Here is a 27,985-nt window from a genome sequence, read left to right on the forward strand (position 1 = left end):
GGGGAAAAAACCATAGCATAAACCTTAATTTTGATTCATGGTTGGCCATTGGGTATTAATTCATTTCAATATATTAAGTTTGCTGCAACAAACTAAACAGGCAATTTATATGAAGTCTACTTTGTGCCGTTGTGCTAATCTAATGATCACAGATTGCCCAAGTTTAGACCTGCACATTTATAGAAATAAAAAATACTTTCTTAGATTAGATCAGGCATCCCCAAACTTCGGCCCTCCAGATGTTTTGGACTACAATTCCCATCATCCCTGACCACTGGTCCTGTTAGCTAGGGATCATGGGAGTTGTAGGCCAAAACATCTGGAGGGCCACAGTTTGGGGATGTCTGGATTTAGATTATCATTGAATTGTAGTGCAGCAGAGAACATTTTAAGCTTGGCTTTTGTTGCCTTCAAGAAGATTAGTTTTGAACATTTTATCTTATCATGCAATTTGCTTCTAAAATCCACTTTCTGCTGCTGAAAGCATGCTGAAATATTTTGCCCAACAAAACCTGTGTGTCAGGATTATATCTCTCATGATAAGGGTCGTCTTGTTATAGTACATCTGTGAAACTACCTTTATTTTCACTGGTGCTTGTGCATCTCTAGTAATTTGCAGAACTGTCTTCTGGACACAATACAGTCATACCTCGGCTTGCGTCTGCTGCAGGTTGCGGTTTTCCGGGTTGCGAATGCGGCAGACCTGGAAGCGTTTACTTCCGGGTTCCGCCACGCACGCATGCGCAGAAGCGGCCTACGCGCTTCACGCATGCGCAGAAGCACTCTTTCGCACATGCGCTCTATTGCCGCTCGGGTTGCAGACTTTCCGGGGTGCAAATGGCACCCCGGAACAGATTGGGTCCGCAACCCGAGGTACCACTGTACCAGGTGCTGGATTGGTACATGTGGATGCAGTGGGGTTTATCTCTTAACATCTGCTTAGTGACAACATCTGCTAAGTGAAAAATTTATCAGGGTAGGAGGGAGGAGTTTGTTGTTGGGTAGGAATGCCTGAATAGGCAGCTGACTCTCAGTCTCTTAACTGGTTTGTGTTCTACAAATTTTGGAAACTACTTATTTTGTGATCTCAGGTTGACCAAGATGCCATCCTTGGAATAAGTTCAAACATCTTTTTTGATGGCTCTTCACCAGTTCTAGAACAAAATTGTAGGTGGACTGCAGTGACAGGTTCCTGGCCACATTTAATGTCAGTGTTAGCTGTGGGCCTCTTAAGCCCCCTCCCAACCTAGGCCTTGGTTTGCAGTCAAGACCTCTTTTCCCCTCTCCATATCTGTGATCTGCTCCTCTTGAGCTATGTTATCATTCCATTTTGACACCTTTTATCAAACTTTAATGAAATGACCCAGGCAAACAAATTGTCATTAAACTTTCCATCACTTTGTCCCTTGGTATTGTCTTTTATAAATTGGACAGCAAATGTTGTATTGATCTCCTCGTTCTTGCAGCTGAACTTGAAATGACCCAGACGGCTGGTTGTTTATGGCCTAGAGTTGCTTTTCCTTGACACTTCCATCCACGGCATGACATCTCTTTTGTTTTTCTTTCTTTCTCGTGGAGATGAATGAACAAGACATACGGTATCGAGACATCCTCGGTCATGGCAATGGAGGAACCGTCTACAAGTGAGTGTTTGCCCCCCCCTCCTTTTTCTTCTTTTTGCTCTCAAATTTTGGGAAAGAGAAGGCAGTGGTTCCCACCCCCCTTCTCTAGGAATGTGTCATGAGGTGTCTGGCCTTTATTCTTCCTCTGTGAAGCGCTGATTGTATTTAATGTTTCTAGGAGTTGCCATAACTACCTTAGATCTTGAAAAATGGCCCCTGTTTTTATGTATCTTGTTTGGTATTGTCTGAATCCCAGGTGGATGTGGAAAGTAGCTACTGTACTCTGAAAATGCTATTTCTGGAGTGTTGTCAGTCTTGCTTCTACTGAGTAAATAAGCTGAGGTGGAAGATTAGAACACCCCATGTGCAAGTGGCCTGGCATACCCATAACTCTAAGCCATGGTTTGTTTAGCCTAACTATAATTTGTTTGCATGTGTGAACCAAGCCCAGGTGACTAATGATGGTTTGATTTCTGCCAGTAGAAACCACAACGTGAAGCTATGGTTTACTATTGGATTACAAACCATGGTTTGTTTTAACAATGGTTTGGGGTTATGTTTGAAACCAACAACCTTCCTTGGACATGACTTATTTGACCACCCCATCTTAGATGCTTGCTAAGCTGCAAAAGCATGATGTAAGAGCAGCTGGAAAACAAATCAAGCTTTGGAGAAACTGGCCATGACTTGTTTGCTCATCTGTTAAACAAGTCATATTTTGAACAAACCATGGATTAGTATTGTGAACACAGTCAGTTTATTACTTTTAGTGTTTCATAGGGTTACAACAAGCAAAATGAAAAATTATTTGTACAATGCAGAATCAAGCTAATGGAACTTCTTGCTATCACAAGCATAAATTGCTTTAGAACTGGATTAGATAAATACATGGAGGATAGTTCAGTCGGCAGCTAGTAACCATATGTTAAATAACCAACTTGTGGAACTCTTTGCCAATGCTTATTGTGAAGGCCAGCCCACTAGCAAGGATTGTGTATATACAAAAGCTGTATTTCTGGTTACTATCCAGCCTCCATTGGGTGCATTCCAATGGTGCTGGGGGATATATACAGTCATGGTGTTCTGCTTCCAACCCCCCAAGTGTCGTCTTGGTCACTGTTGGTAGATGAGATGCTGAGCTCAATGAATTGTTTGACCAGCCCACCTATAGTTTCTTAACCACTGCCTAGCTTGACACTGGAGATACTTGTACCTCATCAAATGTATGCTTTTTTGCCCTTTAGGGTGGATTTGTGTGATTTTCCTTAACCACTGTGGTGATTACAGTTGCCTTTTGAGAAATTGGCCACCTTTTTCATCATGTGCACATGGTACCCATAGTTGCCAGAAAAGTTTGCTAATGGTGGAGTTGCCACCTCTTGAATTTGATGATCAGTGAATCATCTAACCAACATAAGATGCAGCTGCTTCTCCTATTATTATCTGGATGCATAAGAGCATGGGTAGGCAAACTAAGGCCTGGGGGCCAGATTCAGCCCAATTGCCTTCTTTCTTTCTTTTATTAATTTTTTATTCACTTTTCTTTTTCTATCATTACATACATCTCATATTAATAACATTTATATTACAACACCTCTTCCCTCCCCTCCTGGGCTTCCCCCAACTTCCACTTCTGGTTTGTTTCCCCTTATTTCATACTGCTGTTTCTTAAGAATCCACTATATCATTTCTTTATCATTTTAAATGTTCTTTGTTAATAAAGGTGTCGATGTTTATAAACACCCAGCCCATTCGCCTTCTAAATCTGGTCCGCGGATGGTCCGGGAATCAGCGTGTTTTTACATGAGTAGAATTGTGCCCTTTTATTTAAAATGCATCTCTGGGTTATTTGTGGGGCATAGGAAGTCGTGTTTTTTTAAACAGAATATAGTCTGGCCCCCCCAAAAGGTCTGAGGGACAGTGGACCGTCCCCCTGCTGAAAAAGTTTGCTGACCCCCCATTTGGTAAACCTGGTGTAGCTGCACAGTTTGGGTAGTTTAATCCTTTTGATGAGCTGTCCAGTTCTAATTGAGTAACAGCTCCAGGGCACCTCTCAGATAAGAGGCTAAGGATTTGGATTTTCTACTGTCCCAAAATTCAACCCTTCGGTCTTAAACTATTTGCAGAGAAAGAAAATCTAGCCCTTCTAGATAGGTTTGCCCCCTTGGGCTTTGCTTACCTTGGTACATCTTAAAACAAGCCCCTGGGTGTGGGTGATAGGCGAGAGAGGCTTATCAATCACCCTCTGCTCAAATATGGGTAGTCCCATCTGTACTGGCATTCTCTTGAAGACACACCTGTTTTCACAGGCAATCCCTTGATCTGAGTGTCCTGTTGCTTAACTGGGATTTTCTGTGTATTTTAATCATTGTTGTTAATGTTTATGCCACTTCTTTTATACAATTGAAAATTGGTTATAAGCCTATATTGGCATTAAGTGGTATATAAACTTATAAATATTAATAATAATACAGTGGTACCTCTACTTACGAATTTAATGCGTTCCGAACTCACATTCGTAAGTAAAAAAAAAAAATTAAGTCGAATCCCATAGGAATGCATTGGGAGAAAAAAATCGTAAGTCGAAGCAGCCCTATCTAAACAGCATCCAAGATGGCGGATGGAGCTCCATTCATAAGTAGAAATATTCGTAAGTCAAGTCATCTGTAAGTAGAGGTACCACTGTAACAGCAGGTAGAAGCTGACAGATGTGCAGTGGACAAAGCCTCTTTCAGAACTGGGAGGTTATTCTGTGGTTATTCATACAACCTGAAAGTGAGAGATGCATTCACCTCATCACCCCTGTTGCACCTGTTCAGCACCAACTAGCTTTGAAAGTTAATGCATGTTTTATGTTTACAGCTCCCTTGATACTCTCTCCCACTTTTATGTGTGTTTGTCGCCCCTCTTTTTAAAAAATCCCCTAAAAGAAACCTTGTGCAGTGAACTCCCTTAGCCAGTTCCCCGCAGAAACTGCCTACAGAAACCCTTATTAATTTTAAGGATAACAATAGCAAGGGGGTGCTTTATTTGACAGGAAAGTCTTTATCTCCTACACAGTGCAAAAGTTTAAGTCCCATAATGCAAGCATTCACACTTAATAGTCTGCAGTAGTGTATGAAAAATACCCCACAAGGAATTAAAATAAAACTTCATAAGGAAAGCCTTGAGGGAATGATAAAGATTTCTTCCAGGAAGAACTGTTTTCCATATACAAAACACGTTTTTGTTTTCTTAGAAGACATTGTAAGGTTTTTGTTTTTTGTTTTTAAAGAGAATTTTAAAACCACAACATGCTTTTAAATAGATTTCTGTTTACTATGCTGTCATGGAAAAATATTACATTGTTAACCTGGTTTAATTCCAGCAGCCTATCTGCAACCTCTCTCTCTGTGAATTTAAGTTGGAGCTGACATGTTATGTGGCTTATGTTATACTGCCACCCAAATCAGCATTGCTATGTCTCCCCTTAATACAGCCTTTGCCAAGCTGGTGCCCGCCAGGTGTTTTGGTCTACAGCTCCCATCAGTCAGCAGAGCCATATGATGCTTGGGCTTATGTGCTGTGGCGGCTGGGGCTGATGGGAGTTATAGTTCAGAACATATGGAGGGCACAAGGCTGGCAAACTGTTACAGCACTTAAAACCAGCAACCTCTGTCCCATACCTTTGACTGATGTGGTTAGTGATGTTATGGGGAAGGCAGGAGAATGCTGTTTTCAGAGGCAATTCCTGTCCTATGTAACATGTGGATCAGCCTTTATATGAACAGCTTTCTTGGCCTATTTAATATGTTCGATGGTGATCGTTATCTATAAAAGTTCATGGCACAACATACCATTTGAGACCATGTAAGGTTTATCAGAACAGTCATTAGCTGTGGATATTTATTTTGAAATATTTCCTGGGATTGAATGGAAGACTCAGTAGGGGGTCAATTATATCCTGTGTTTGATTGTATTGCCTTTATTTTATTGGATTTCTTATCTGCTTTTTATCAGGTCCCTGGGCAGATTACAGTAATTTTAAAAAATAATATAACAAATAAGGTTGAGACAATTTTTGAATCAGACACACTCCACGCACACACTCCACACACACGTGTCACACACACTGGGGGGGGGGGTCAAAGGCCAGGTTAAAGAAGTACATCTTCAACATATGGCAATAGTTATGCAATGAAGATGCTGGAATTCCACAGCTTAGGGGCTGCCATAGAGAATGCCCTCTTCCAAGCCACCATTACCTGAACTATATAGGCATTGCAGCTATCAAGAGGGTCCCCTCTGCCAAACTTAACACCCAAGATCTGTAGGGAAGGAGGTACTCTCAGATATTTAGAGTCTAAGTCATTTAGAGTTTTAAACATAATGTGAGAATTGTATTACAGCAGAAGCCAAACTGAAATTACCCCATTTGAAAGCTTACAGGTGGTTGAATTCTCTCTGGCTAGAGGTAGGAGCCACACATATTGCCTTGGAGGCAATTGATGATCATTTCGTCAAATAAAATGAATTACAAATGCTTCTGCTGCTGCATTTTATATTTTCTGGCTTCCAGCTTTCCACACACTGCATGTTTCTGAAATGTGTGCACCTCATATTGATTTGTAACTGAAGAACAAAAGCGTGGTTGTGTGTGTGTGTGTGTCTTCCTAAAACCCTTCACTGAGTCATAGCCATTATGGCAATGAAATATTACTCGCATTTCACAAACAAGAAGGAACGTTTCAGGTCGCTGAGCAGAAGCGTTGAGTTTCTGTTTCCAGGTGAACTAACTATTATTGAAATAGTTTATGGAGATTGAGATATTGATCACTTTCATGCTAACTGTGGCTTAAGGGAAGAGTGAGAGAAGGGAGGGGGGGTTGTGTTCTTTAGAAGACACCATTTCACTGGAGTGTATGTATATGTGCCTATGTGTTTGGGGTTTTTACTGCCTCTGTGGGTTTATTGCTTGAAGAGAAGGGTATCTTTGCTTTATTTTTATGACAATATAATTATACTTTAGAAATGCACTTGATTACTCTGTGCAGCAAAATTGTTCCAGTGCATTGCCTAGGCCAATACCGCTATACAAACAACTTTTCAGTCAATTGAGTTGGGGTTTTTTTAAAAAAAAAAATCAATACTTTCATAGCAATATTTCTAGAGAGAACTTGCTGAATCCAATTTTTTGTCCTTCTGTTTGTTTGTTTAAAGAAAAGGTGGTTTAAAGCTCTTAGCTTTCTGTTATGTTTATTTCCACCCATTTTAATAACTTAGGAATGGCGAGCACTTTGAGCTTGGCACCTGGAATTTAAGCATCCCTGGATTTTCTTGCTGTTCTGGTAGCTCAGTACAAAATTGCTCACACTATGAAGTATGTTTCAGCATATGGCCAGTTTGTCTGAATGTTCATTGAGTGTCCCATTCAAGCAGTGACGCAGCTACCACTCAACACCTCCTAGCTTGCCCTGCACCTCAGAGCAGCGCTTGACACTAGGCCAGTGTCCTCCATCCAAGCCCCAGTATTTTACCAGTATTTGTTTGTTTGTTTGTTTGCCACCCATCTGACTGGGTTACCCCAGCCACTCTGGGCGGCTTCCATTAAAGTAAAACACAGTAAGTAATGAGTTTCTCCTTCCCTGCTCACAACAGCTAGTGACACCCCCAAACCTATTAAATCCTTATACATTGTGAACTGGATCTGATTTAAGTTCAGTTGTTTCCAGTATTCAATCTAGCATAGTTATATGCTGTGGACTTATTAACTCTGTCTAATTTAAACTAGATATTTTTGTGTGTGTTATCCCACAAATATTTGCCAAAAAGCAAGTATGATAGAGTATATAGGCTGTTGTGTATATATTGGAAAATATTTGTATGCTGTAGCATCTAGGGTATTTACTTAAATTGCTTTTCTGAAAAATAATTCACTAGAAAGGCCAAGTGGCACTGAAAGTGGGTTTGCCTTCTGCCACATTTTTTAACTCAGTTGCTGGTTTACAGAACTCTGAGAAATCACTTTTTCTTTTTTGCAAAATTGCTTCCTCATTTCCAGTGAACTATGTTAACAATGTGATTTATAATACAGCACACACTTTCTAACATTTGTGGCTGAGCAGAAACAGCACTGAATTATTTAGAACAAAAACACCTTATTAGTATCATATAAAACTGTGTCACTGGTAAATAACACATAATATTTCTCACTTGAATTGCATCATCTAAAATTTTGCAAGATCTTCCACATGTTTATCCATGCCTGCTCATTCTGGCTTTAAGAGCTTGGTGTAGATTTATGAAGAGCCTAGTAGATCAGAACAAAGTTCCTTCTAGTCCAGCTTTCCTTTTCCAGAATCAGCCAATCAGATGTCTCTGGGAACCTCATAAGGAGGACAGGAAGGGGCATGGGCATAGCAAATCATGTCGGTTCTGGCCCCCCCAATATCCTGACTAAGCCCATGGGAAGGGGTCAGTCCTCCCTAGTCATATGCCTCCCTTGTAGATATACTGCAAGGGTGGGGATTCTGGGAACCTTTTTCAGCCTGAGGGCCACACTTCCTTCTAGGACCACATGCCGGTCGCTAGAGGCAAAAGTAGGTGGAACAATGAATGTAAATTTTCTGTCCGGCAGAAGCACTCAATGAAGATGCATAGCAGGACTGGTAAGGGATGTGGCCTGGAAGAGATGGTGTAGCTAGGGAGAATACTGCGGACCAGATAGAGAGGCTTGAGGGGCCACATTTGGCCACAGGGTCTGGGGTTCTCCACCCCTGGTATACTGCCTCTGAACACGGAAATCCCATTTAGCTAATCATGACCAGGAATAACCTCTTCACAAGCCTATGCTTGGGACAGGGAAGGAAAAGTTCTCATGGACTGTCCCTTGCTGAAGATGCTAAAAAATGCTTCCTAAGAGCAGAAAGAAGGGCCCTTCACTGTGTCCCACTTACAGTGGAAGCACATTTGAGTGGGATGAGAGAGAAAGCAGAGGGACATCTTAGTGGCTGCACCAAGACTATGGAACACTTGCTCCCATGAATATCACCTGGCCAACTTCCTCGCTGTTTTTCATCAGTCATTAAAGACTGGCAGACTTTCATTGTATGTGGCAGATAATGTGTTTATGTTTGGTTTTAACTGCTGCTCCTCTCTCCTTGGTTGACTGTCTTTTATGTTGTTAATTAAATTGTCATTTTAAACATTGATTTTGTACCAGAAGTGTGAGATATAAATATTATTAGAGATTTTTTATGTCTATAACCAGCACAAGATTGATGCTGCCCACAAGTTAGGTGAGTTGGAAAAAAGGATTAGGCAGATTGGTCTTCGTCTATCAATAACTACAGTATCTAAATAGATAGCCATGCTATCTAAATAGAGATTCCATGTTCAAGGGCAGTATAGCTGTCAGATCACAGGGAAAGGCCATTGCCTCCATACTCTGCTTGCAAGCTGCCCAGAGGAGGCCAGATAGATCAAAGAAGGTTGAGCTTAGATGCACCTTTCTGGTCTGATATTATTGTGCTGTTTTGTTTTTAAGTGGGCTTTAAAAAAATCTAGTGCACAAGTAGTCTGTTTTTTTGGGGGGGGGGGACTTTCACACACGGAAACATCAGCCTCCTGTTTTCCACTGGGTTTTGTATCCTCTTCCTCCTTGTCTGTGTTTACCCTCTTGCATTCATCTAACGAATGCTTTAACTATATCTGGGCTACTACCCCACCAAATTCCTGTGGACAATCGTTACAGGTTAACCAAGACTGACCGGTGATTGCAGTTCACTTGTTTCCATTGACCCCAGCCGTTGGCTGCCTGGCTCATAAAATCTGTTATGCACAAAAGTGCATAAAATGAAGATGAAGTGCCTCCTCCCAGCCTTGACAAAAACCGTTCCTTCTGCTGAACTGGCGCTGCAATGAAAGTAAATAAATGAATGGACAGCAATCACAGCCTAGTTGATGAAACTGTTCAATTAAAGCACAGACATTTACATGGTGTAATTTCCCTAAATTGCCAATGAGCCCCTTTAGACACAACCAGTGTTCAAATTGATTTCAGCATTGATTTTGGCTGAAGCTGATAAATTTCTGCTTGTTAGTTAAAGTAATTTTGCAGAAGACTTTGTACTGCAATATTGAAGTGTTCATTTAGCTGATGGTTAAAAGAGGAGTTATTTACCGAGGGCTGCACTGTTGTTCTGAGATGGAGCAATTCCCCAATCATCTTTTACTTTTACTTTTAATTTTTAAAGCTTCAGTATCCCAATCAATAGGTGACTGAAACTGATTAAAACTTATCCAACCAGCTGCCTATGGCAGTTTAATTAGAAACTGGTTGATTCTTAAATTAAACTTGTTTTTTTACACTGTGTACTCATCCTCCTGAATTTTCAGCAAAAAGTTAAGTTGTTCTTGATTAAAAATAAGTCAGGTATTTTTGGTAAGGAACAACAGAAGCCTGTTGTTTATTAGGAGATGGGATCTAACATGGTTAGCTCAGTGAGGGTTATTGCAAGCTTGTTTAAGCTGTACAGAGAATGGATTGGCGTGTTGGCTGTCTTTCTGTATAAAAGCAAACAGGAGTATACTGTAGTTAGTTTCTTTTTCTTCTTCAGCAGGCCCTTTTTCTGGGAGTCCGCCTAGCTATCAGACATATACAACCCCTCTTCAGAAACCGCTGCACTGGTTGCCATTGCAGTCCAAGGTGTTCACATTAAGCCCTAAATGATTTAGTCTCCAGATATATGAAAGCACTGCCTCCTTCCCTACAGACCCTCTTGGGTATTTAGATAGGTGGTGGAGACCCCTCTTGGTAGTTCTACCACCCTTGGAAGTTTGTAGCTGTGGAATTCCTTCCCCACAGAGGTCCGTCTGGCACCTTCATTGTATAGCTTTAGCTAAAGGCTCAACCTCTTTACCCTGGCCTTTAACAGCTTAGTCGTATATTTTTAGGACTCACCCCCTTCTTCTGATGTAAATTATTTTAACTGATTTTAATGTAGTATTTTATGGTTTTAAGCTGTCCTGGAGCCTTGCAGAAAGGACTGGTAATAAATCCTTTTTAAAAGTGGCTAAACAAATTTATAAAGCACAGGGGAGCATTCAGGAATGTGATTCCTTTATCTGCAGCCTAAAATGGTACAGCCCATTCTGTCACTGCAGGATTCTTTTTTTCCTCCTCCAAAAATTGTGTAGCGGGTCTTGAGTCATTGGAAGAGTTTTAGAGGCACACAGTTTGTGGGCCAGGGCATGCCTTCAAGTTAATAATGAATCATTTTGTGGTCATTATTCAAGCATCTGCGGTGGGATTTCAGACAGAAGGAAGGGCTGGCATAGATTGTTGCTCTGAACGAGCTGAGTCCCAATAAGAGCTGCTCTTTACTAGCGCTGCTCACTTCTGAATATCCTCTTTTTAACAACCAGCAAGTCAGGCTAATGGGCTTGCCTATTACAGAAGGCAACAACTGTCAAAGTGCTAATTTCCTGGAAGCCATCTGAATCTTTTCCTTTTTAGACGGCTGTTTCAGTATGTGAAAATATCATCATTAAAACTCCCAAACTCTGGCCATTAGCACAGAGCAGAGTGCTAAATCTAGAGTGTGCAAACAAAAAGGCCTGGAACCAAATTTGTACGTGATTTTGCTACATGTTGTCTACAGCCAATGAGCATCATCTCCTTGCACAGTGTGTAATGTTTAGAGAAACAGAGCTTCTCATGCATGAGGATGTGATCGGCTGGTATTCCCCTGTTGCTTATTTTGTTTCTGGTGGGGCGGTGCTTCATTTTGTTTTCTGATCCAGGAGTTTTTGAGCACTGAGGACTATCGTTGAGTAATGTATTATGGAGCCAAATCAACAGCTGCCTTGCAGTAGGGTTGCATCCAAAATAAGAGGATGGAGATTATGATTAGAGACATCTTCCCCTCCAGCAGGCTTTCTGAACATTGTGTAGTTAGTTATTTCCTCTTCTTGGGCAGCTCATGTCAATGTGTCTACATTTGACTGCTGTTGTGCTCCTGTCCTGCTTGAGGGCTTCTCAAAGGCATCTGGTTGGCCACAGGATGCTGGACTAGATGGGCCTTTGGTCTCATCCAGCATGGCTTTCATTGCGTTCTAGATACTTCACAAATCTGACCCTGTCAGTGCTTCCTGTCCCGTAAGAAGGAATCAAGGGGAACAATGTAGCTTCAACCAGGAGGCAGAAATGGTAACAAAGACCCTTTTCTGTGGGTCATCTTTATGCTGGTCCTAACAGGCATCTGTCACTTACACGACTCTGTTGAGAACTTGCAAGATTCTGGAGAAAGCAGTTTCAGGTTCCTTGGTTTTTCCTGTCGACTTCTTGGGATCATTGTTATGGTCCCACCGTGCATGCGCGCGCACACACGCACGCACACACTAGTGAGCTCATCACCCTTCAGGAGGCAGAAAATAAGCAACTAGGAAAATTTGAATGGTTTTGCTCTCAAGTGGTATGTGTGTGTGCACATGCCTGCTTCTGATAACACAGTCTGTCTTTCTGTGCCCAAAATAGCTATCTTGCCAGGTCTGGGCACATTGCCTTCTCAGAGCTCCCTGCAGGGAAGCATTTGAATTTTCCAAGTGGTAGAAACTTGGAGTTATGCAAAATGGACTTGGCCCACACCAAGTCCCTTCAGGCTTCAAACGTCTGGGGATATGGTTAATAGTCAAGGTTAATAAAATATTTGACACAATTGTGCTGGTCATGCTTAAAAGCTGTTCTTTGTAAATGGATATAGAAGGCTCAGAGTAATGAACACAAATAGGTAACATTCAGCAAGAGAGTTCTGTATTTTGTTTTTGTTTTCCTGGTAGGGAGGTGTCAAAAAGGCAGCAACTGACACTTCGTCTTTCCTGTAGTCTGTTTAAACAGGGTAGGAATATTAAATGTAGCAGCAGCTTAAAATAACTACTCCAGCCGTTAGAGGCTATTTAGAAGAATGAAAACTGCCAATCTTTACCATGAGTTAATTTTTCTGATTAGGTGAGCAGAAATGGGGGTTAAAAGTCAGTGAGATGATGAATCAATGCCCTTCTAATTTAGAAATAATACTGTTCTGTTTGGGAGGAGGGCTTACTACCGTATACCATGCATTCTGCAAGATTTTCAGCACCCTGTTAATTGATCCAAATGCTTTAATTGGAAAATCAATCCATAGATTATAACACTGAATTATCTCAAGTGATGTTATATTTAGAGGATATAAATTTTGACCAGGTAATGAAACAAACAAATCATGTTTTACTTAAGCAAGTCATTTTAAAGGTATCCACCTGGATCCAGAATATTTTGCCTTTTTGATGCATCTTCTCCCGGAAAGCAGAACTGCAGGGATTCAAAACTACACAAAGCAGGCCTGCCCTGCCCCCATTCTTTTCACCACAGGGAGAAGATTGGAACATGTATTCTTTTGGATGTGTTGCTCTTCTTCCTATATTGAAACAAATGGAGGAAGAATTGTTGTGTGTAGGAGCTCCATGTGCCTATATGTGTGGCCCTGAATTGGGTTTGGTATCTGGATCAAGATAGCAAGCACATAATTTAAACAACCAGTGTCAACTAGTTGTTCTGCTTAGTATTCACTTGCGGGGGAATGTTTTTCCAGCAAATTCATTGGGACAGGTAATTACTGCAGCAGCTACAGCCTAATTTGAAGTGTTAGCTGTTAATTAAAACACTGCCGAGGTGTCCGGTTTTCTTTTGGTGTAACCAAAGCTCCCATTCAGACTCCATTAATCACTTTACAGTTAATGTGCTGTAGGAGGTCAAGACAATTGAGATGCCATGGCGGTCAGGAGTAAACAACTCTCCTTTCTTCCAGGTAGCATGGCACTTGCAGAAGCCAAGGGGATGCTCTGCCCCTGTGGGCACGGTATCTGTTTTGTGATCTCTTTCTCAATGATAATTAAAAGTTAAATTGCTACTGTCAATGCTCTGTAAACCAAACCAGGTACTTGCTCTTTGCTGGAAATTTAACCCAAACTTCCACGGATGAATTGGCGTGCATCATAATTAAATCATCAAGTCTTTCCTTTTAATTCATTTGGAAACAAGAGACCATCCCCACTCCTCTCATGGAATAAGAAGGTGGTGGGAAGGATCGGCTTTCTTGACAAGCTAATTAAGTTGCCAAACTGCCCGGCACAGTACATATTGAACTAACAGACGTTAAGCATCCCATCTCAGATGTTTGTTTTCTTATCGTTTCTGGTGATCTGAAAGTCAAAATGTTCTGCCATTGTTGGTTCATCAATAGTTACCTCATGGATTACATTCTATTTGGTTTATTGACTGTGCCTTCTGCTGTCAGTCTCTCAATTATCACTTAAGTGGATATTCTTCTTTTCTGCTTTTAAATGCTTTTTCTTCAAGTATATTTGGGATTTGCATAAATGCTGCTAAAAATTTACTTGTGTTTGCAAATAAATCACATGGCTTGTGCATGATTTTTATACATAAATTGTATTTTCATAAATCAAAATGAAATAGTAGAAATGTAAATGTTTCAGTGATTATTCTGTAATAATATATATGAACAGAGGCACTAAGGCTGCAGTCCTTATGGCTAGCAAATCACTTTGCATTTTATGGTGTGCTTTTTAGGTGAGTCTTGCAATGTCCTACCAAGACAAGAATAGTGCAGGTATTGATACATGCCATGTGCTTGATATCACCCCCTTCTCTGTTTTTGCCCTTGCAGGCAGGCAGCAAAATGGGAACCCTATTTAGCTTTTATTAAACCACATTATGCAGTTGATAGGTTGCATTCAGTTGGTGAATCAGGAGTTGTGAAAGATTGATTTGAGTTTGCAAATTGGAAAGATGTCTGAAGCTGTTTACTTCATAAGAGCTAGAACTGGTGATGTGTATCACCCAAATTAACAAGTTGCTCAAAAATGGCATTGGCTGCAAGTATTCATTAGTGTAACAAATCCAAAGAATGGATGTGGACCGACCCCCCTCCCCCCGGCAGTTTGAACTGACTTCTCTTCTCTTTTTTCTGTATGCAGAGCAAACCATGTCCCCAGTGGGAAAATACTAGCCGTAAAGGTATGTTCTTCCAAAAACTGCTTTACAAAAAGTCCTCTCCTACCCTGCCCCAACCATCAAATTCTTATTTCTGCATTATTTGCCTTGGTGCATGAAAGCAAAACATATACATGTTCAGGCCGTAGTGCAAAAAGCACCACACATACACACACACATATATATACACACACATGCACATACTATTATATTATATTATATTATATTATATTATATTATTCACACCACTACACACTCTTTCACACAAGTAGTCTTGAGAAGTATTTGCATGCATTGGAAAAGTAATGTGTACTGATGAACTGGAAACTGTGAATTAGAAAATCTCAGATACTGGTGGTGCACCAAGCACACTGGCCCAGCTTGTCCATTCTGTTGCTGAAGCCTTCAGCATTCCTAGAATATGTTTTCAAGTGCTTTCTTCAGCTTCCTTCTGAAATGGGTCTTCCTTTCTTGCTTCCACCCAGAGACCTTCTGTCTTCTACCAGTAAGACATCAGCATACTCTGGGAGAACAACAAATTCTTCCTAAACTTAAGTTTTGCTGACCTGGCAAAATCCAAACCCCATGCTTTGGATTATACTGTTTCCCCCAGCCCCTGCCAGCACAATTGCTGTAGTCCAAAACATATTGGGGTGGGGTAGGGGAGGCGGCACCAGGTTGGCGAAGGCAGTGTTAGCCAAATTGCACTGAATTCCTTTTTGGAATCCACCGCTTCCTGGTTGGGAAAAATAAGCCTGATTCCTCTGTTAAATAATGAGAGCTTTGATAGCAAATATTGCCCTGATTTGCGCAAACACACCCACCCCTTGCGTTACATATCAGAACAGGTGTCGTTTTTCAGCAAGCCTTAAATGGAGATTATTATCCCAACCTGTATCTGCATTGGACTTGAAATTGTTTTTATCTACTGTATACTTTTGTGTGAATGTGTTTCTTGTTAAATCAATATATTATGGGAATAAAATAATAAGTTTCTGATCCCAATACTTTCGGTGCCAGTAAATCATACTTTATGACTGAAGCACCAACACAGCTTTATCACTTTCTTGCACAGCTGTAGCTACTTAAGAGGTTGAGGATAATCACAGCTGTTCATGTGAGTGTGAAGATCGGTGGTTTGGAAGCAAAGCAGGTGTGGACCAGTGTGAGAGCCAGTGGGGTATATTGGTTAAGAGCACAGGACAAGGACTGGGTGAACCAGATTCAAGTCTGCAACTCAGCCGGGAAGCTCACTAGAAGACAATGGGCCAGTCCCCATGTCGGAATCTTAAGAGAGGGGTCATAATATTTGCACTGAGGGGTTCTAAGAGAAGAGGTGGGGTTTAAATGTAGTAATAATAATATGAGTATTGACAAGACAACCACTCAAGCCAGGATGCTGATGAGCTGGTGAGCAGATTAGCTGGCCAGCTGGTGAGCAGCTATGGGCCATCTGAGAGACACTTGATATTTTACCTGAATGGCAAGTTGCTCAGCCAGAAGTTTCAGGGTACAGGGACAGAAGGAATCTTCTTGGCCTCCTGTGTCACCTGACTGCTTGTCAGAGCAGCATCTACGGTAAATGTAGCCAAGAAGGGGCCAGCAGCTCTGTCCTCAGACAAGTCCTCGTGGTGGCTCAGAGAACAAGACGCCTCTGGCACTCCGGCAGCTAAACCAAGTTGAGGCTGCACGTCCTTAGGCTGGGCATAAGAATGCCATTTGACTTGTTGATTCAGGTGTGAAAATATATTGAGCCTTGCTTTGTGGAAAGAGGGAGAAGAGTTTGAAAAAAGAGGGTGCCAGCAGTTTATATTCCCCCTCCCACTTCAAAACTTTTTTCTGTTTACTTAAAAAACAAGAGGAAAAATCTATATGAATTAAATATGCAAGAAGCTCCTGCTTTGTGGTTTCCTATCAGCTGATGCCTGCGGAACATGCCCTCTGAACCTTCTTGTCTCCTGCGGGAAGCCACACGACTGAGGAGGTAGCATCCCTTCCCTTGCATTGTGTGTGAGGGGGCTGTGTGCTGTTCTGCAACTACAGTGTTTCCTCTGCTCTTAACCTAGCATTTAAATGGTCCATTTGATTAATCATTTGTATACTGACTATCGTACTCCCAAATTTCCTCTGAGTTGTACATACTGTAAAAGACAATTATGTCACCGCAGATTAAATAAGTGAATTAAAATGGAGTTGCAGCTTAATTTGACCTGTGATTTTGCTCTCGTTCCCTTTAGTGGCGCGCACACCATTCCAGCAAATAGATGAAGTCATCCATGACAGCCGGTGATGAATTGCCATCGCTATACTGTATATTTTAATAGCCTCTCACTAATTTAAATTGAGCACCGAGTAAATTATAATTCAGTCACTTGACTGCTTGTATTTAACTTGACAACTCATCCTTATTTGTCCTGGAGGTGTAGGAGAGAAGTGGAGAAAATGGGTTCAGGTATTTCTCGTAGGGTTAACCCTTTCCCCTTGCAGTGTTCCGTGTCAAAGCCATTGTAGATAGGAACTTGATTGCTATTTCTGTTGCTGCTGTTACTTAACACAAGGCGGGGCAATCATTTTAGGGCTGGGAGTCACGTTTCCCATTTTAAATTGGGGAATGGGTTACACTCGAGCTGTATGAACATGCCCCCTGACCCCTTTCCTGCCTTACCACCCCTTTTCTTGGCACGCTTCCACTCAAATAAATTAATAAAATATTAGGGGCCAGAATACAAACGCAGGTCCCAGAATTCAATACCTTTTGTCCATTTCTGTATTTAGATTAACTAAAATCATGTAAATCTATAGGTGATTTAGGTCCCAGAGTTACAGTGCAATTCTAAACATGTCTACCCAGAAGTAATTCCTACTGAATTCAATAGGGCTTACTCCTGGGTAAGGGGGGGTTGGTTTGTAGTCTGAGTCAGTGATCCAACAGGAAAATCCTGGCTGCCTGTTTGCTGACATAGTTTATATTCTGCACCTTCAACATAATTTTGTATCTCAGGGCAGCCAAGAGAGTAGTCAGAAACAAGAAGTACAATTTAGGAATAATGTGTGCAAACTAGCTCATTTTAATAGGTGGTAAAATCAAACTGCTCTAAGTTACATGCTTACATTAGCATTTCTTAAAAGCTGGCGGCTAAATGATAGCTGTGAGTTCTCCAGGTGGGCCTCTTTGGGGAGGACATTCCAAAAAAGTTTACTTTTAGTGAGCCTTGGGGAATTGAGAGGAACTTGTGCCATGTTGAAATGGGTGGGTTTATGCATGACTGACTCAATATCAAATCAGGCCACAATCTGGATCTCCTGCAGTTTCCTAGCATCTTCTAAGTTGGCTGTGTGTGGTCCTCAGCCTTACTTCCAGTGGGGAAAGTAGAAGGAAAGAAGGAAGGCAGAGCAAGAAAAAAATGGGGAGGAAAGCCAAAACAGAGGTGGGGAGGAAGCCCTCTGTAAGCAATTTGTTCAGACCTTTTGCAAGAACATCTTCCCTTGCAGAGAGAAAGAGAAGCTGGTGACAGAGGTGACAGAGAAAGGAGAGAATTTGACCCTGCCCACCTTGAGCCCTGGTCCTGCCCACTGCTGGCATGTGACCCCCTAAGGAAATGCAACCCTTTCCAGAAAAAGTTTACTTGCCTCTGTCCTAAAATAATTCTGGCTAAGTCCACTGGAAGGACAGATCCTGAAGCTGAGGCTCCATGCTTTGGCCACCTCATGAGAAGAGAAGACTCCCTAGAAAAGACCCTGATGTTGGGAAAGATGGAGGGCACAAGGAGAAGGGGACGACAGAGGATGAGATGGTTGGACAGTGTTCTCGAAGCCACCAACATGAGTTTGACCAAACTGTGGGAGGCAATGGAAGACAGGAGTGCCTGGTGTGCTCTGATCCATGGTGTCACAAAGAGTCAGACACAACTAAACGACTAAACAACAACAAGTCCACAGTGGTGAATGTACCATTATTACTGTTTTGGACTTACTTTGGACAAAACGGAAGCTCCTTAAAATTGCATAGTGGGTGTTTCATGTGGCATGCTGTGGCCACAGTTATGCAGTGGTGTGGCATGAGATTGTGTCATAGTGGCCGATCTCTGCGGCAAGCCTTTGCTCATGAACACATGGCAGCCTGGAGCAGTTGGCAGCATTAATGCAATGTTGAGTAAAAGCCATGTGGTAGCCATTTTGTGTGAAGCAGGGCTAAGACCCTTCCATTCTTAAAAATCAATGTGCCTGTAATTCATAGCAGCTCAGGGACTTTCTTCATTTCACGTCTTGGCTGATGCAGCATTTGCCATCCGTGACATCGAATCCAGTCAATATTCGGCTAGAGCTTTTGCAATGGGGGAAGCTGGGTTTCGAGCAGGGTTTTAACAATTGGAAAAGCAATCTCTTTTAGATATGATAGAGGGTTAAATTTTGTTGTTGTTTTAATGGGCAAAATTGATACAGTGTTCCAGCAGGTTACTTTGTTTTAAGCTTTCCACCCTGGAAAAAAAAATGTAAGTGAATATTGTTGGCAAATGACTATTGATCTGGAGAAATGTGTTAAATGTTCTCTTGGCAGCCTTTCTATTACAGTTACAATTTAGTTTAGTGAGAGCTTTTATAAATAACCCTAAAGCAAATTCTTGATAGAAACTGGTTATGCTCTTTTTTCTCTGTTTAGACAGACATCAATACTGTAAAATGTAGGTTTAGAAATAGGTTCTTTTTGTTTGTGTGCTGTGGTGTTTTGTTTTAAAATCGAAGGCCATGTTGTTTTCCATTTCCAACCTCGTGTATTGTTGTGTTAATCCTGCAACTACCAACTACCCAAATTCTCGGGAGTGTGTATTATTACTATTAATAATAATAATAATAATAATAATTGTATTTTAATTTATTAATCACTTTCCATGAAACATCCTAAAGCAATTAACAATAAAAATTTCAATAATAAAAACATATGTAAAAACAATTTCACATCCAATACATAAATCTATTTAAATAAAAATCTCTACTTAAAAGGTTTGTTGGAAAATGCAAAACTGCAGTAGGCACCAGAAAGACAATAAATATGGTACCTGTCTGATATGTAATGGGAGGGAGCTCCATAATACCCCATAATTTTATTTACGGTAAAATGTGTTGCCACTTCCAGGGTCAGATAAAACTGACTTGGTGGTTGCCTGGTTTTCAGCCAGTGTGCCATGGCACCCTGCGGTGCCTTGAAAGATGTTCAGGGGTAAAGCAGGCAACACCGACCTGTAACTTGTTAGGTGTGAGCTTTAGTTACTGGTAGCCAATATCTTTACAGGTATTGATCATCACTCAAAATACCCTATTCTGTTGGCGACAAACTGGCCATCTGTTGGTGGTAGCCAGTTGACTTGAGCAGGAGTTTTCATTGCCACCTGAAAAATATATAGGTTTGTTGATGGCCACAGTGTTCACATGCATTATGTAATGAGATATGTTTTGATGCTTACTTTCAGGTGATACCTTTAGATATTACACTGGAGCTTCAAAAGCAGATTATGTCGGAGTTAGAAATTCTTTACAAGGTACAATTTTCTAGCATTTACATTTCAGTTCTATGTATAGTGTGTCTTCCACGTTGACAGCATTTTTCTCTTTTTCTTCTTCTGCAGTGTGATTCGTCCTATATCATAGGATTTTACGGTGCTTTTTTTGTAGAAAACAGGATTTCCCTTTGTACTGAATTCATGGATGGTGAGTGGTGCTTGCATATTCTTGAAAAGCCTCAACTGTTTTTTTTTTAATGTAATTGGAAAATCAATTTGAACATTTGTGCACATCCTAAAGAAGCACAAAGCGATTCCTAGTACAGATGGTGCAAGATGTCTTTTTCTCTCTTTTTTAGGAGGTATTTTAAAAATAATAACCTTTCACAAGCCTTAACACATCAGGCAGGCGAGAGTCATGATTACTTGATGTTAAGTATGTTACATTTTCCTCAATGGGAGCTGCATTGACTTTTTATTGAAAATTTAAATAGAACAGAAGTAAATGCTGCTTTATCTGTTGCTTGATATTTTCGACTTCCATACAATCTGTCTTTACTGACAAAACAGCTGTTCCCACTTTTAATGTTTCAGTCGCCAGCACAGATTTTCCTTTCAATAAGCCTATTAGCTCACCCATTGTCCTGTGTGTTTTCAGCAAGCAGTAGTGGGTTGGGCATGGCAGGATTAAAGAGTTTCAGAGATTTTTTCGCTTGGGTTTCTTTAGCAATTTAACCCCATTGTTCACACAATTAAAAATGTATCAAATGAACAAGGCAGATGCACCTGAGCAGGTGAGTCAAGCAATTGATTTTGATAGCAAGATATTTCCTCCCTATCCCTGGCAATATCACAAAAGAACTCTGGAGCACTACTCCAGGATTGTGCTTTCCTCTCAGATGATACAGTGCAGTGGCTTGGGCCAGCCCTATAGGTGAACAGGGGGGATGTTGGCAGACCTCACTTTGCTTATTACAGGCTAAATCCTTTCTTCTGAGTCAATATCTTTACAAGAAAATTGCTCTCTGTTTTCTTTGATATTAACTATGTTTTGTTCGTTCCTGCAGGGGGCTCTTTGGATGTCTACAGAAAAATTCCAGAACACGTACTGGGAAGAATAGCCGTAGCAGTGAGTACTTTGGGGTTCTATTTTTAATATAATAGTGTTAAATACTTAAATATTTATCACAGCTGATATTTGTAGATATAAATAATATAGGAAGATGAGGAGTGGGGGGAGAGTGAGAGTCATGGGGCACCTTGAAAGCTAACAAATTGATTATGGTATGAACCTTTGAGGATTAGCATTAACTTCATTCTGGACTTCAGTCCACAAAAGCTTTTGCCATGATAAAATCTGTTAGTCTTCAATAGGCCCCAAGACCTTTGGTTGGTTTTGGTGCAACAGTCTGCACAACTACCCCTCTAAAAATGGGGATGGGGAAAACCTCTTCCCTTTCTAGTATGTATTACAGAATCACAAATAAGTTTGGCTTGTAATTTGTTGGAGCCTAAGAAGTCTGTTTATAAGAAAACATCCTACAAAGTTTCTAAATTATTAATTCTCACATTGGCATACTGGAGTCTCTTTAATTATGTCAGTTTCACCATTTCTGCTAAATTCTACTTTCAGGATGGGCATTGTAGTCCACCAACATCTGGAAGACAGCATTACAGAGTTTAGGACAGGGTGACCCAGATGTTGTTGGACTACAATGCCCATCCTGAAAGATGAGCATGCTGGCTGTGACTGATGGGAGTTGGAGTGCAACAGTATCTCCCAGTACTATAGGGCATAATCAACTCTATACCATTAATCAACATACGTTTCTATTGGGTATTAGTGAAAGGTGTTATGCAATTCTACCTCCCGTATTTGTTTTGTTTCTTCATAACAAAACCACTACTGATCTCAACAAGTCCTTTTTCTATTTGCTTAGTTTTCTGTGCAAATCCATACTGTTTATCACCAGCATTCAGAGTTACCATATTTTTCTGTGTATAAGATGCCCCCATGTATAAGATGTCCCCTATTTTGGGGGACTCCAAATTAAGAAAACACCCCTCAGCACTACCAGTGTATAAGATGAGCCCCCATTTCAAACTTAATTTTTTGGTAAAAAAACAAAAACAAAAACCTAGTCTTATACAGTACATGGAAAAATATGGTATATGCAGAGGTTCTGTGTAGCTGCCATGGCTAACGGCCCTTGATAGCTGTCAGGGGGACTCCCTACAGGGAGCCTCCCCCCCCCCCCCGTCATCCTGACCAGCACTTCGCCCAGCGACAGCACGAGCTGCGAGTCAGGAGAAGGGAATGAGGAATGGAGCGGAATGGAGAGAGGGCTCAGTGAGGCGTCTGAGCCCTGGCAAAGCTATGGGCAACAGAGTGTGCAGGAGGGGCTCAGAGATGCATCAGAGCCTTGGCACCGCTCTGGTCGAGGGTCAGCAGATGAGGGGCTCAGCGAGACATCGGAGCCCAGGCGCCGCCCCAGCCAGCAAGAGGGGAGACCTTGCCTTCCGGCGCCCGAATTGAGGCTGCGCCCACACGTAGGGTGAAGGGGCGGCGTTTTGGGGTGCCCAGGCTTTTATGCTGGCCGAAAAGCAGACGGAAGCCATTGCTGGGTTCTGAAAGTGACTAGGCGGTCATGTTTTCTGCTATCTCTGCATTGTAAATAGTAAGCACAATAAAACTCTTAAAGACAGAGCGGACTGGAGCATCTTTACTCGAGAGTAGCCGCAACAACCCCCTGACAATAGCCTCCCCAAATTTGGTGCCCCCCAGATGTTTTGAGCTATAACTCCCATCACCCCCCCATTCATCATACTGGCTGAAGCTCTTGAGAGCTGTAGTCCAAAACATCTGTAGTGCAGCAGCTTGCAGAAGACTGCCCTTGATAGATTCATATTCCATGAATTTACATAATCCTTCTTAAAGCTATCTAAGCCAGCAGCTACCATCTTATGGTAGGAAATTATTTGAGTTTATTAAGCAGTATGTGAAGAAGGCCCTTCTTCCTGTGAGTCTTGCATGCAGCTTCATTGGGTGACCCCATATTAAACTGTTAGGACAGGAGGAGAAAAGTTCCTCTCTATCCACCCTTTTGCCATGGTTCATAATTCTATAAACCTTTGCCCTCTTTCTTTTTCTTTTCTTTTTTCCTAAAGTGAGTAATCCCTAATATTAAGTTATGCACTTACACAGTGTATAGGCCAGGCACCCCCAAATTGCGGCCCTCCAGATGTTTAGGCCTATAACTCCCATGATCCCTAGCTAACAGGACCAGTGGTCGGGGAAGATGGGAATTGTAGTCCAAAACATCTGGAGGGCCGAAGTTTGGGGATGCCTGGTATAGGCATAACATACCCCAATATATAGGAGCTATCTTTCCCAAAAGATCAATAATAATTCTGTTTGCTCCATCCATTAGGGTGGTGTACATGAAGGTCCTCTCTCCATGATCCATCCAGGAGCTGCTTCAGCATAGTTGTTGCACTGGTATCAGATCTTATCCCTTCACGCCATGCTGGGGATAATGAGATGAATTCTCCAAGTCTAAGAAGAGAATGTATCATAATTTTAAAGCCACAGCCAAGACCAGTTGGAAGGGAGGTGTCATGGGGTAGGGTGCTGCTGAACAATTGCTAAATCTGAAGCAGGCTTTGATAATTTAAGTGGTTTAAAGCAGAACAAAAAGTTATTCTAAAATGTACCATTTAATTAAATGCCTGTTTTCCACACTCATTATACATCAAGCTGACAACTGAAATCCTTTAATCTGATGCAGGCAGCTATTTAGGCTCCTTTCATTGTAATTCGCAGCTCAGCTTCATTCTCTCCACTTTAGCTGCATGTGCAAAGAGCATCTTTTAATCTGATGCTATCTCTTTGGAGCACTTGCAGATGGGCTTGTTTTTTCAGACTCAGCGTGGTTCACTTCTAACACACACATGCACACACCACTTTGGTGAGAGTAAAAGTGTTTCACTTTTGCAATGCAGAGGATTTGCATGATCATATTAAATAACAACCATTTCTATAATTCACTGTACATTACAAATACTTTCTCCTCCTGGGCATTTATCCTGACAACAAGCATTCTGGAGTAGCATCTTCAAACAGTTTTTCAGAAAGGGAACATGTGCTGTGTCCAAGGCCACACATTGGATTCATGACCAACTGAAATGAAATTTTTGCATGATTCTGAAAACCTGACTGAGTGATTGATCTAAGAAATCTTAAGTCTCTAGTTCAGTCTAGTCAAGGGGTTGCCAACCCTTTTGGGTCCATGGAAACATCTGCAAACAGGAGAAATTGGTGCATTCCACCCCTCACTCAACCTAGCACACACCACAGTCTAGTCTACTGACTCCAATAAATGCTTCTTTCATGCTTAATTTCAGCAGCATGGGGGTACAGGACCTTGCAGGCACCGGGGAAGACTTGTACAGGTGAGCCTGCAAGTCTGGAGGTGTACATGGGGCAGCCAGGGCTATGTGATAAGAGCCTTTAAAAAAAAACAATAACCCACGCTCAGCCATTCAGCAGAGAAGGTGGAGTGGGAGAGTGTGTGTTATGAATATGCTACTCCTGAACTCCTGACTGGTGAGATTTTAGAATATTGGATTGGGGAGAGGGACTGCATGTGTAGTGTCTGTCCAGATACAGGATTTCCCCTTTAGCTGGGGATATTAACATATATTGCAGAAGCTCTCCAGCTGGATCAGAGCAAATGTCTTGCTGGTGCCTTTAAGGAGTCACAGTTTTGTTTTGTTTTTAATTAAAGATTTTCTTGATTTACAAAAGTGTGTGCAATGTCTCTCGTAACATTTTTACAAATCAGTTTCATTTGTTGAGACATTGGGAAGAAAAGGGGGAAAGAGGTAGATGGGGGAAAGATGGGTGGAGTTGGGGTCAGGGGATGATGTTTCTATTTTACTTAATATATGTGGGGGGGGCTTGTCAGCGTCGCTTGTGCAGGTTATCTGCTGTTCGCTTGTGGTGAGAGATGTTGGAGTTGGCCTAGGGTATGTGTGTTCATTTGTGATTGGCTGTGGTGGTTTTTGTTTCGTGTGTGCATAGGGTTGGTGGGTGTTTTGCATCAAGTTAGCCATATTTATTTGTATACTGTTGGTGGATTTTTGTCATTGTCTTGTTGGGCTGTGTATGTGATAAAGGGTAGCCATACCGGGGTGAAGCCGTCTTCTTCTATTTCTCCCCGTGTCAGTTTCAGCTTATTGGTTAATTTTTCTAGTAGGGCTGTTTCCCACTATTTGGTACCATCTATCCATGTTTACTCTTGACAGGTCTCTCCAGTGTCTGGTTATGGTGTTTCTGGTTGCTGAGAGTAAGTGGGTTATGAGTTCTTTGTGGTGTAAGTGTGCATTATTGTCTTGAAAGACGTTTAGTAAGCCCAGTTCTGGGGTCATTTCTAATGTTTGCCTGGTTATTTTACATATTTCTCATATGGTTGTTGTCCAGAATAGTTGGATTTTGGGGCACTCCCACCACATGTGGAAATATGTGCCTGTTGAGGTACACCCTCTCCATCATTTTGGTGAGGTTCCTGAGCGCATTAGCGCTAGTTTTCTTGGTGTTAGGTACCACCTGTAGGTGAGTTTCAGGGTGAGTTCTTTCCTTTTTGTTGATATGGATTTAAAGGGGGGTTAAGGGGTCACAGTTAAGTATCAACTTGCCAATATATTTTTGTGTGTTTTTCTGTCCCTTGTCTCAATTCATTATATTCAACTGCATTCTTTCTTTAACTAATTCAGTTTAAGAGAAACATGAACTGAATTTGCACAAGTGAATGTGAGTGTCTTGCTCCTGATCTGTAAAACATGGTTGGAATCCATTGTACTCAGCCTTTGCCACCTGTTAGTTCTTTATGCTAGACTTAAAAACAATCTTTCAGTTGCAACCAGAAAACAAGGACATTCCTCCAGTGCTGTGCCAAAGCTAAGACAGGGCTAACAAATACGGTATTCCCAAACTGCCTTTTGCTTGTAACTTCACATTTTTATTTCCATTCCTGAAGCAGTAACACAATGCACTGTATTTTGAGTGCTAATGTTGATTGAAGCCTTTCTCCCCCTGCAAAAGATGTGCACTTAAGCTGTCAAGAGAGTGAGTGATTGATGGCTGATCTAACTACTATTTGTGTCAAGGTTTTGTCAAGTCATTGTTGTCAAATGCTGCTTTACTGAATATCACACTATCTTCTGGAGTATTCAGTCAAAATGAATTCTATGCCACTATCTCTTTGATATAATGCTCAATACCTTGCGTCTACATTCTGAACCAGGAAATGGCCTTTTATTCAGTGTAAATGAATAGCTGTGATTCCTGATCAATGTACAAAGGGTTATAGGGCATTGTTGGATCTGTAGTTGTGAAATGTTCTTTTTTTTAAAAAAAAAGAAAAAGTTGAAATGAAAAATCTGCTTGGTTAAGAGTGTGCTTTTTATAAGTATTTATTCAGCAGACATGCTTTGGTACAAAAGCTCTTAATGAACTGATACAATCCAAAATTAAAAATCCAAAAATGAACAGCAATATGCATTTACATTTAGTGTAGCCTCCACTCCTTGATGTGTTGTTACAGTACAGTGGTGCCTTGCTAGACGAATGTAATTCGTTCCACGGGTCTTTTCTTATAACGAAAAATTCGTCTAGCGAATCCCATAGGAATGCATTGAATTTTTTTTTAATTTTTTTTCCCCCATAGGAACGCATTAATTGAATTTCAATGCATTCCTATGGGAAACCGCGATTCGCTAGACGAATTTTTCATAAAACGAATTCGTCTAGCGAGGCAACCTCCGCTCGAAAAATCATTTCGTTAAGCGGAAATTTCGTTAAGCAGGGCATTCGTTAAGCGAGGCACCACTGTATATGTACAGTGGAAAACAAAGATGCTTAGCCACATCTTATATGACGGGATATAACTGATTTCCCTCCCGACCTGTACCCCATTTCTGCTGTAGTTTTGTGTACACTCAACTTGAAAACATGTGGACAGTTTCTAGTATTCATCTTCTATCATAAGGACTAGTCCCTTATTCACATTTTAAAATAAAAGATGTTAAGAATTGTAAGGAAGCAACTTTTATTAGTTCTAAGAAATAAAGTTTTGTTCTAAGAAATAAAGTTTTGTCCACTGTCCCTCAGACCTTGTGGGGGGCTGGACTATATTTGGGGGGGGGGGAATGAATGAATTCCTATGCCCCACAAATAACCCAGAGATGCATTTTAAATAAAAGAACACATCCTACTCATGTAAAAACATGCTGATTCCTGGACCGTCCGTGGGCCAGATTTAGAAGGCGATTGGGCCGCATCCGGCCCCCGGGCCTTAGTTTGGGTACCAGGGGCGTACCCAGGATCAAAACTGGGGGGGGGGGCAAGCCATGGTCATTCAGGGGTGGGGCCAAGGCACGGGAGGGGCCACAAAGTGGGAATGTGGACGGGGCTACAGGGCCAGCGGGCCCGATAACTCTGCGGCGGCGGCTGCAGCCGCTAAATGAACCCCCTAAACTCTCTCACGCGAAACCCCCCTGCTCTGAAGCAGGGCCGTCTCTAGGCCCGGGTCCGGTGGCGCGGGGCGCCAGGCCACCAGGGGCGCCACCAGGGGTGCAGATTTAGGAATAAAATTTACATGGGTAAGGAAGTAAGAAGTCCACACCCTGGCAGTTTAAATTCCTTAGCTATTGATTGGATTGGCTCTATAGAAAGACAAGAAGAAATGCATTTTTCCTAGGCATGTGCTTGAGATGCTTTTTGTTACAGGGTGTGCATATGTGTCAATCACACAAGGGCCACTTTTCTGTGGCTT

The 27,985-nt window shown here is 41.5% G+C and overlaps 1 protein-coding gene across 6 annotated transcripts in view; it reads left to right on the forward strand.

The window, feature by feature from the left end:
- MAP2K5 (mitogen-activated protein kinase kinase 5) overlaps nt 1-27,985 on the forward strand; it is a 132,401-nt gene that overhangs the window by 26,421 nt on the left and 77,995 nt on the right. For all 6 annotated transcript variants that reach the window (XM_035132287.3, XM_035132289.3, XM_060282474.2 and 3 more), the window contains exons 8-12: nt 1,579-1,643; nt 14,637-14,676; nt 20,121-20,189; nt 20,277-20,358; nt 21,218-21,279. In XM_035132287.3, the coding sequence (XP_034988178.3) occupies nt 1,579-1,643; nt 14,637-14,676; nt 20,121-20,189; nt 20,277-20,358; nt 21,218-21,279 (318 nt within the window). The remainder of the gene's footprint in view (nt 1-1,578; nt 1,644-14,636; nt 14,677-20,120; nt 20,190-20,276; nt 20,359-21,217; nt 21,280-27,985) is intronic.

Source organism: Zootoca vivipara, chromosome 13, assembly GCF_965207765.1.
Source record: "Zootoca vivipara chromosome 13, rZooViv2.hap1.1, whole genome shotgun sequence".
In the NCBI taxonomy this organism is placed as follows: Eukaryota; Metazoa; Chordata; class Lepidosauria; order Squamata; family Lacertidae; genus Zootoca; species Zootoca vivipara.